The sequence below is a fragment of the Theropithecus gelada genome, chromosome 2, assembly GCF_003255815.1.
Source record: "Theropithecus gelada isolate Dixy chromosome 2, Tgel_1.0, whole genome shotgun sequence".
Lineage (NCBI taxonomy): Eukaryota > Metazoa > Chordata > Mammalia > Primates > Cercopithecidae > Theropithecus > Theropithecus gelada.
In genome coordinates, this window is record NC_037669.1 from 193,590,075 (window position 1) to 193,600,237 (window position 10,163).

General features: G+C 63.2%; 1 protein-coding gene across 4 annotated transcripts in view; it reads left to right on the forward strand.

Annotated features, from left to right (window-relative positions):
- Window positions 1-9,540, forward strand: part of TNK2 (tyrosine kinase non receptor 2) — a 43,903-nt gene extending 34,363 nt beyond the window's left edge. The window contains exons 10-16 of one of the 4 annotated variants that reach the window (XM_025376916.1): window positions 1,634-1,828; window positions 3,535-3,626; window positions 4,200-4,244; window positions 5,082-6,433; window positions 6,532-6,627; window positions 6,780-6,907; window positions 8,702-9,540. In XM_025376916.1, coding sequence (XP_025232701.1) covers window positions 1,634-1,828; window positions 3,535-3,626; window positions 4,200-4,244; window positions 5,082-6,433; window positions 6,532-6,627; window positions 6,780-6,907; window positions 8,702-8,708 — 1,915 coding nt within the window. In that variant the 3' untranslated portion in view covers window positions 8,709-9,540. The remainder of the gene's footprint in view (window positions 1-1,633; window positions 1,829-3,534; window positions 3,627-4,199; window positions 4,245-5,081; window positions 6,434-6,531; window positions 6,628-6,779; window positions 6,908-8,701) is intronic. The other 3 variants (XM_025376920.1, XM_025376917.1, XM_025376918.1) reach the window with 3 other exon arrangements.
- Window positions 9,541-10,163: the final 623 nt, after the last annotated feature.

The window sequence follows — 10,163 nt, forward strand, 5'->3', positions numbered from 1 at the left end:
CCCCCCAACTCCTCCACGCGCACCCCCTCCCGCCCCTCCATGCACCCCCCTCCCGCCCCTCCATGTACCCCCAGCCTCCACGAGCTTCCCTGGGCCCCCGCCTCCCCTCACCTCCTACCCCCCCGCGGACTGTGGTGCTCTTAGGTTTGACTTTGGTCTCTGGGATGGGCTGTTCCCGGAGTTGAGCCGTTCCAGCCAGGCCTGGTCACCTCACAAGGCTGTGGGTCTGGGTGCCCACGCGTCGCTGCCTTCTCCGTCCTCTCTCCCGGGCCTGTGTTTCAGAGGAGCCCTTCCTCAGGCTTTGGCCCTGGGACAGGTGACGCGGGGGTTGGTGGGGAGGGTGTGCAGTGTGGTGCCACACGTGTCCACCCCAGCAGCACGGGACTGTCACCGCCTCCGCCTGCGCAGACTCTGCCCAGCGCATCACTTATGAGCAAGTCCAGCACGGAGGCGGGAGCCTCACAGCCTGTCACAGCCTTCGGGTGTCAGGAGTGTCTCGTGGAAGCCCTGTGCTTCCTGGCGTGCCTTCCCTACCCCAGCCCCGGCCCCAGCCCCTGCCCCGGCTTAGGCTGTAGCAGCAGAGGTTTCGTGTCTGAGGTCAGAGGGGACTGAAGTCAGAGGGGACTGAGGTCAGAGGGGGACTGAGGTCATGGGAGACTGAGGTCAGAGGGGACTGAGGTCGAGGGGGACTGAGGTCGGGGGGGACTGAGGTCAGTGGGGGACTGAGGTCAGGGGGAGGCTGAGGTCAGGGGGGGACTGAGGTCGGGGGGGACTGAGGTCAGGGGGGACTGAGGTCAGAGGGGGACTGAGGTCAGAGGGGGACTGAGGTCAGAGGGCACTGGTAGCCCCCCTGTCTGGTCACTGTGTGAGTACTGAGTTCCCTTTTGGACTTCTTGTTTTAAGACACAAGTAGAGCCCCTCCTGAGGAGACGGGGAGGCTCCTGCAGGCCTGCCAGGAGGTGATAGAAACTGCCGGAAGCATGTGAAGTGGTGGGGAGAAGGCCTTGAGTTGCCCGGAGTGCTTCTAGACTCTCACGGGTCTGCATGCAGGAGGCAGGTTGTAGTTGGAGGCCTGGCCCCCAGCCTAGTGCAAGGCCTTCGGTGTCCCGACACCCCCACACCTCTCAGAACTCCTGGAACCCAGCCGAGGAGTGAAAGCCAGTGGCCAGAAGAGGACTGGGGCCCGGCCTTGCCAGGGGACTGACTAGGGAGCGAGGAGGAGCTGTGGTTGGGGCACTGGTCCCGCAGACCTGGAAGCTGGGTTTGGGTCCCGGGATCTTTCTGGTAACCGTAGACAGGTCATGTTGCCTGCTGCAGCAGCGTGCCTCCTTATTTGCCAACCGTGGGGAAAGTGCCTGCTGCAGCAGCCTCCAGCGTGCCTCCTTATTTGCAAACTGTAGGGAAAGCTGCCTGACCCACCTAGAGAGTTGAGGGTAAGGCCGTGTGCAAACAGCCCTGTGCAGGGCATGGTGGGTCACAGGGGCTGTGGGGGAGGAGGGCCGGTGGCAGACAGTCTGGTCCTGAGGCCTGAGCCCCATTGTCGTTCTGCCACAGTGGCCAGGGTGTGAGGAGAGTCCCGGTGCCGGGGCCGCCCACCACGCCTCGAGTTCACTGTGCCATCTCTGTCGGGCAGGGCCGAGAACTACTGGTGGCGTGGCCAGAACACGCGGACGCTGTGTGTGGGACCCTTCCCTCGCAACGTGGTGACCTCCGTGGCCGGCCTGTCAGCCCAGGACATCAGCCAGCCCCTGCAGAACAGCTTCATCCACACGGGGCATGGCGACAGTGACCCTCGCCACTGCTGGGGCTTCCCAGACAGGATCGACGAGTGAGTACCGGGCGGGGATGGGTGCCCCGCTCGGGACTCCAGGGCCCTCAGCACGGCACGCATAGGCTGAACCTGTTCTTCACCTTTCGCTTGGGCTTCAGCCCGCAACCCGCGACCCTCCCCTCCTCACCCCGGCCTTACTCTCGGGAAGCTGTGGAACCCTAGAAAGCCCAGCCTGATGGGGATTCTCCCGGGGAACGTGCTTTCCCTGCCGTTTTCAAGCTTCAGGGGCCGATCTCCTAACTCCGAGACTGACTTCATCTGTGAAATGGGTCCACCCCCCGATGAGGGGAGGGCTGTAAATGCACTCTGAATTAGAACGTGCTGCTCAGAGGCAGGGGTCCTGAGAGAAGCTTTCCTGCCCATCACAGATGAAAGTAGGGTCAGGAGCTTCTGAGGATGGACTCCTGTTTGGTGGAAAGGTCTCCGGAGCCACAGCTGTAACCCCTCTTGGGACCCGGGTCTTAGGAAAATGGACTTGGGAGGAACCCGGTGGAAGCTGCTGAGGGGCAGAGCTTTTCCCATGACCCCCCTGTGACCCCCTGTGACCCCTGCACGCGAGCAGTGGTTTTCCTTCTCCTGCCGGTGGTGCCAGAGTCCTGGAGACGTGAGCCCACTGGCTCGGGCCCTGGGGATGTGTGCAGGTGCACATGGGAGTGAGCCTGCTTCCCAGAACCACAGCAGGACTGGGGACCTTGGGGACTGCAGAGGGAACGTTAGGTGGCAGGTCCGCCTCCCCACCGCACGGTACAGAGCTCACTCCATACCCGGGAGGGGCGCTGCCTCCTGTGTAAGAGGATAAGGCCACTGAGGGGCATCTGGGAAGGACGCACAGAATTGGCCACTTCGGGATGCTACACCCCAGGGAGGCCCTGGAAGCTGCTTCCGCCAGGCCTCCAAGCTTCTCTGCTGGCCACAGGGGGATTCCAGGTCCCTGGCCTCTGCAGCCCTTCTCCTGCTGACTTCTGATACTCTGGTCTGTCCTGAGAGGCATGGAAAGCAGGGGCCTCCGGCCACCGGACCCCACACACCAGAACACCAGGCTCACAGGGCTCAGCCCATGCGTTTTGCCTAAAAAACCCAGCAAGGGCCTGAGGCTTGGGGTGAAAGGTTGCAGACACCTCCGGGAGAGGGTGGTGCCCTCTGCCCCACTCCTGGCACGCCGTGGCCAGCCCAGCCCCATTCCTCCGGGCTTTAATCAGCCCCAGTGACTAAGTCTTAGATACTGACAGTTGGTGCAGGGACGGAGGGTGGATCCGCAGCAGGACAGGTGGCCCAGCCTCTCCCGCACCTCCTGGCCACCCTGGCCGGGCACCATAGCTGGATGCCTTGTTCTCAGGCCCCCCATCGTGGCCTGCAGGACAGAAGTGTGTGCCCTCCTGCGGCTGCCTGGTGTGGGCTAGGGGCCTGGGGGTTGTGGAGGACCACCTCTGCCCTCGTAGGGTGCAGCTGGAGCCCCTGAAGTCCTAGGCTTTCCATCCTGGGGTCAGATGTCCTTTTTCTGTCCTCTCTCCAGGACACCCTGGTGTGTCTCCTCTGGTTCCATCTGAGATGAGTGGTCAGGATCTGTGGACTGGGAGGCGGGAGGCCTCGCTCTAGACCTAAGACTACACCCGGTTTCCTCCAGGAGGAAGGGGTTCCGATAAGATTCTGCCGTCCCTCCACATGCTTCCCCTGCTCTCCTGACCTGGCTCTCTCCCCCACAGACTGTATCTGGGAAACCCCATGGACCCCCCCGACCTGCTGAGCGTGGAGCTGAGCACCTCCCGGCCCCCCCAGCATCTAGGAGGGGTGAAAAGTAAGATCCCCTCTGCTCCTTGGTGTCCCTGATTCATTGGCTGCTCAGGAAGGAGCACTGTGTTCACAGGCCACCCTGAGCCTGCTCCTCTGGCTCTGGGGACAGTGGGGTCAGGGCAGCAGGCGGGACAGCTGTGTCCCTGGCTCTGGCTGGGTGTGGGGTGGAAGACAGGCAGCTGTTTCCGCCGAGGTGGGCCTCCTCAGGCTGGGTCTGCAGCAGCCCCGTCCGCCCCGGCGTCCCTCCTCCCTCCTTCCACGGCCGAGCTCAGATCCTGGCTTTCCTCACTTCCCCCTAATCCTGCTCTCCTGTCCCAAGCCAAAACCCCGCCATGCTCCGGCTCTGCCTGGAGCCTCTTCCATCTCCTGGTCCTCTGCCTGTCATACCAGACTGCCATGTTCCTCATCCTGCCGCCCGCGGCCTCCCGTGTGCTGGGGGCTTGTACATTCACTCGCCCCCATTCACTTCTCTCCCTTCCTCTCTCTCCACACTCTGCCCTCTCGTCCGGCCGTCTTCCTCCCTCGTCCTCTGTCCTGTTCTGTCCCTCTCCCCCTGTCCGCATGGCCTTTCTTGCAGGGGAGCCTCCACCTCGCCCACCTCAGCCTGCCTTCTTCACTCAGAGTAAGTGGGGCTGCTCCCGATGCCTCGGCCCCCGCCCCCGCCCCCTCTCTCTCACTCCTCTCCTGGAAGGTACAGAGCCCGGGCAGCTGGGTGGGCAGGGAGGCTGGTGTGTGCTGTGAGCTTCCGCGGTTGGCCTGGCCTAGCATGCCTGCCTCCTCCGGCCTGCCCCCCAGAGTCTGGGCTTCTGGAGCACGAGTGTGGCGCTGGCTTCCGCCGCAGCCTCACTCCCTCTCAGACCTGCCTGGGCTTCTGGAGCACGAGTGAGGCTGTGGCTTTCACTTCCTCTCAGACCTGCCTGGGCTTCTGGAGCACGAGTGTGGCGCTGGCTTCCGCCTCGGCCTCACTGCCTCTCAGACCTGCGGGCACTGTCTGGGCTTCGTGGCGGTTGGTCAGGAGCGCTGTCCTCTCCAAGGATAGTTCCTATGGCCCTGATGGCAGGAGGCGGCTCCGTGCCTGCACTAATGGTGTGCCGTGGTGGGGGCGGGGGTGAGGGCTTACTAACGCGCTGGGGCCCGGGAGCAGAGCTGCCAGGGTCTTGTGCTGATGGAGGGAGCGATGGGCAGGAGCCAGTGTTGTTTGCTCCAGCTCAGGTGGAGGGAGGCGGGGCTCATGGGCCCACACGGGGCTGCCTGCTGGGCAGAGCAGGTTCCGCCCTCCTGATCGAGGGGTCGGAGGTGCACTGAGAACCTGGCAGCCAATGGCTGACCTCAGACCTCGGGGGGAATTGGGAGTGGAGGGTCGCTGGGGGACACTCGGCTTTCTTTCCCATGTGCCACCTCCCCTGTGCTCCTGACCCGGCCTGACTGCCTTCCTGTCGGGGTCTCCCTTTCCTCACAGAACCAGCCTATGACCCTGTGAGCGAGGACCAGGACCCCCTGTCCAGCGACTTCAAAAGGCTGGGCCTGCGGAAGCCAGGCCTGCCCCGAGGGCTGTGGCTGGCGAAGCCCTCAGCGCGGGTGCCGGGCACCAAGGCCGGCCGAGGCAGCGGGGCCGAGGTCACGCTCATTGACTTTGGTGAGGAGCCCGTGGTCCCGGCCCTGCGGCCCTGTGCGCCCTCCCTAACGCAGCTGGCCATGGACGCCTGCTCCCTGCTGGACGAGACCCCACCTCAGAGCCCCACACGGGCACTGCCCCGGCCCCTGCACCCCACGCCTGTGGTGGACTGGGATGCCCGCCCGCTGCCCCCTCCGCCCGCCTATGACGATGTGGCCCAGGATGAGGATGACTTTGAGGTCTGCTCCATCAACAGCACCCTGGTGGGCATGGGGGTCCCTGCTGGGCCCAGCCAGGGCGAGACCAACTACGCCTTTGTGCCTGAGCAGGGGCGGCCGCCCCCTCCCCTGGAGGACAACCTGTTCCTCCCGCCCCAGGGTGGGGGCAAGCCGCCCAGCTCTGCACAGACCGCAGAGATCTTCCAGGCGCTACAGCAGGAGTGCATGAGGCAACTGCAGGTTCCGGCCGGCTCCCTGACCCCCTCTCCCAGCCCAGGGGGTGACGACAAGCCCCAGGTGCCCCCCCGGGTACCCATCCCCCCTCGGCCCACGCGCCCACACGTCCAGCTGTCTCCAGCCCCCTCGGGCGAGGAGGAGACGGGTCGGTGGCCTGGACCTGCCTCCCCTCCCCGGGTACCTCCGCGGGAGCCCCTGTCCCCTCAAGGCTCGAGGACACCCAGCCCCCTGGTACCACCTGGTAGCTCCCCACTGCCACCCCGACTCTCAAGCTCACCTGGGAAGACCATGCCCACCACCCAGAGCTTTGCCTCAGACCCCAAGTACGCCACCCCCCAGGTGATCCAGGCGCCTGGCTCGCGGGCTGGTCCCTGCATCCTGCCCATTGTCCGGGATGGCAAGAAGGTCAGCAGCACCCACTATTATTTGCTGCCTGAGCGGCCATCCTACCTGGAGCGCTACCAGCGCTTCCTGCGTGAGGCCCAGAGCCCCGAGGAGCCGGCCCCCCTGCCTGTGCCCCTGCTGCTGCCCCCACCCAGCACCCCGGCCCCCGCCGCCCCCACGGCCACCGTGCGGCCGATGCCCCAGGCTGCCTCGGACCCCAAGGCTAACTTCTCCACCAACAACAGCAACCCAGGGGCCCGACCACCAGCTCCGAGGGCCACTGCTCGGCTGCCACAGAGGGGCGGCTGCCCTGGGGACGGGCCAGAGGCGGGCCGGCCAGCAGATAAGATCCAGATGGTGAGCCCCCAGCCTGGCTGTGGGTGAGGCGGGGCAGGTCCCAAGGGGCCTGGAGCAGTGGGTCCTCGTGGTGCTGACGGGGGTGGGGGTGTGCCCAGCTGCAGGCCATGGTGCATGGGGTGACCACAGAGGAGTGCCAGGCGGCCCTGCAGAGCCACGGCTGGAGCGTGCAGAGGGCTGCCCAGTATCTGAAGGTACCGCCACCTCTTGCTCGCTCTGGCTTTTAGGGACCCTGAAGCCTGGTTCTGCTGCCCCCAGCCCCCCGCCCCCTGGCTCCAACTCTCCTCTTCCCCACCCTAGTTGGTGCCCTGGGTCCGCGTGTCCATGGTACCACCCTTACCCCCAGGTGGAGCAGCTCTTCGGGCTGGGTCTGCGGCCCAGAGGGGAGTGCCACAAAGTGCTGGAGATGTTCGGCTGGAACCTGGAGCAGGCCGGCTGCCACCTTCTGGGCTCCTGGGGCCCTGCCCACCACAAGTGAGTGAGCCCCACAGTCTGCCCCGCTCCGTGCCCCAAGAGGGTTGTCCTGGAGCCTGCCACGCTGGGAGGAAGCCCAGCACCTCGCAGGCCACTCCCGGCCAGGGAGACACGGCTCTCCAGCTGCGGGAGGGAGGCGCGCACGGGGCTCAGGAAATCGTTTCTCCTAAATGTGTGTGTTTGGACATTTTAGCCACTTGGTTTTCAAACGAGTACAAGAGGGAATTGGAGCCTCTCCAGTTGAAGAGACCTTGCTTCCCTAGCACCTGCAGCGACCCTGAGCGGTTCCAGGGAACGGTGCTTTAGGGCCCCGTGATTTACACACCTCTGTCTCACCTCTGTGTTTCTGTATTTCTGTTTAAAGTAACATTTAAAATTTCAATGTTGGCCGGGCACCGTGGCTCATGCCTGTAATCCCCAGCACTGTGGGAGGCCAAGGAGGGAGGATCACCTGAGGTCAGGATTTCGAGACCAGCCTGGCCAACATGGTGAGACCCCCGTCTCTACTAAAAATACAAAATTTAGCTGGGTGTGGTGGCGGGCACCTGTAATCCCAGCTACTCGGGAGGCTGAGGCAGGAGAATGGCTTGAACCTCGGAGGCGGAGGTTGCTGTGAGCTGAGATGGCACTACTGCACTCCAGCCTAGGCGACAGAGCGAGACTCTTGTTTCCAAAAAAAAAAAAAAAAATTTTTTTTCACTAAAAAGAAAATGTATTGTCTTTCCTGTAAAAGGTGTATATTATAGTGTAACAAAATATAGACATTTAAAATATATACATATATAAATATACTTTATACATTATGTAAATATGTATATGAGAGTGCTGCCAAGGCAAAAAGCAGTGAACTGAGGTCAGATGGGTGGAGCCAGCATCATGGCAGGAGGTGGGGCCAGGCCCTGGAGACGGCAGCTCAGTCAGGGCCTGCTGCCCTTGTCCCAGCCATGTGGCCTGTGCGTGACGCTGAGTTTCTCCATATGTAAAATGTGTAGATAATAGTGCCCACCCTAGGTTGGGCGCGGTGGCTCACGCCTGTAATCCCAGCACTTTCGGAGGCCGAGGCAGGCAGATTCACGAGGTCAGGAGATTGAGACCATCCTGGCTAACATGGTGAAATCCCATCTCTACTAAAAATACAAAAAACTAGCCGGGCGTGGTGGCGGGCGCCTGTAGTCCCAGCTACTCGGGGAGGCTGAGGCAGGAGAATGGCGTAAACCCAGGAACCAGAGCTTGCAGTGAGCCGAGATCGCGCCACAGCACTTCAGCCTGGGCGACAGAGCAAGACTCCGTCTCAAAAAAATAAAATAAAAAAATGGTGCCCACCCTGTGGACGGGACTGGCGCGATGGATGGGGGGCGTGTCTGTCACATCACGCACAGCATGCCTGGCACGAGGACACAGGCACCCCGGGTCCCCCGTCTGTCTCATACTGTCTGATTTACACCCGGGACGCAGGCACCCCGGGTCCCCGTCTGTCCCATACTGTCTGATTTACACCCGGGACGCAGGCACCCCGGGTCCCCCGTCTGTCTCATACTGTCTCGGGTGGTTCTTACTAATTTGCATCCACTCAGGCTTGGGTTTTTTCGCACCGGTCGTCCGCAGATTCTCTGATACGCAGGAGTGCTGGTTCATTTACTCATCGTTATTAACGTACAGAGAAAGGACATCCAGGATGATAAATGTCACAGTTCTTGCCGGGCACCAGGAGGCAGCGACTCCTGCGGCCCCCGGTACCCGCCCCGCTGACCTCTCTGTAACCTGTGTAACTGCTGGTGGTTTCCCATTCTGCAGGCGCTGAGACGTGTCCGGAGAGCCAGAGGACCTGGCTGAAGGAATCGCCTGGGCCTGTCCATCCACCAGGGGTGGGGAGATGCTCCCATCCAGGCCTGGAGGACCTGCTGCTCCCTGTTGCTCCTGGGGACGGAGCAAGGCCAAGGCTGCGGGAGGCTGGGAGCCCCGCCCTGCCCATCCCTCCCGCACCAGCGCTGTCCCTGCAGACTTTGGTTCGGTGCCCCAGCCAAGATGAGGAAGGGGCCTGGTGAAGACAGGCCTGGGGGCTGCCCCAGCAGGCTCTGGGTATGACCTGCCTCTGGCCCGGGTCCTGGGTGGGGCCTGTGGCTGGAGTAGTGCCCCCAGGCCCTGCCCTGGGTGACCAGACGGGGAGGAAACCTGACTGGACCTGGGCAGGCAGGATGTGTTGGCCACAGAGAGAGGCGAACCAGCACCCGGTAGGACCTCCTGGGACTGGGCCTTCTTCCAGGGGGCCCCTGGCAGGCAGTTGGGGTGTCGGGCAGAATGTGACGTGTGGCCTCACCATGGACTTGAATGGGACTTGGCTGGCCTCAGGATCTTGTGCCTGGAAATAGTCTGAGGTGGCTCAGGAGGCAGAGAAAGGGCGCCAGACCATTCTCTGGCGGGGACCAGGGCCCAAGGCCCCAGGGCTGGAAGGAGACCAAGGGGCAGCCGCCCTGGAGGGACATCAGTGCTTCCTCTTCCACCCAACTTCCCGTGCGGTTCCACGTTTTCCCACCAGCCTGTTGGTAAAGTTGCTGCCCCAGCATTCGGTACCTGCCCCAGCATTCGGTACCTGCTTCTTCCGGAGAAATAAAGTTAGTTTCTATTTTATGTTACTTACTTGCACCTGCCTGTTCCTTTGCCTGTTGGTCAGCAAGCTCCAGCCCCAAGTGAGGCTCCCCGGGCCACCAGCATCAGCTCCGGGCGGCTGGCCTCGTGGCGCCACCTGGAGGCAGCGGGAGGGCGTGCAGCCCCGGACACCGGGAGGCGTCTCCCCTTACACAGCCGGCAGCCGGGCCAGAGTCCCCACCGGTCTGGTCAGTGACTTTCACAGGGCCTGGATCTCTGTAAGGCTCAGGGCCTGGATCTCTGTGAGGCTCAGGGCCTGGATCCTTGTGAGGCACAGGGCCTGGATCCCTGTGAGGCTCGGTGCCTGGATCTCTGTGAGGCTCAGGGCCTGATCTCTGTGAGGCACAGGGCCTGGATCCCTGTGAGGCACAGGGCCTGGATCCCTGTGAGGCTCAGGGCCTGGATCTCTGTGAGGCTCAGGGCCTGGATCTCTGTGAGGCTCAGGGCCTGGATCTCTGTGAGGCTCAGGGCCTGGATCCCTGTGAGGCTCGGTGCCTGGATCTCTGTGAGGCTCGGTGCCTGGATCTCTGTGAGGCACAGGGCCTGGATCCCTGTGAGGCTCGGTGCCTGGATCCCTGTGAGGCACAGGGCCTGGATCCCTGTGAGGCAC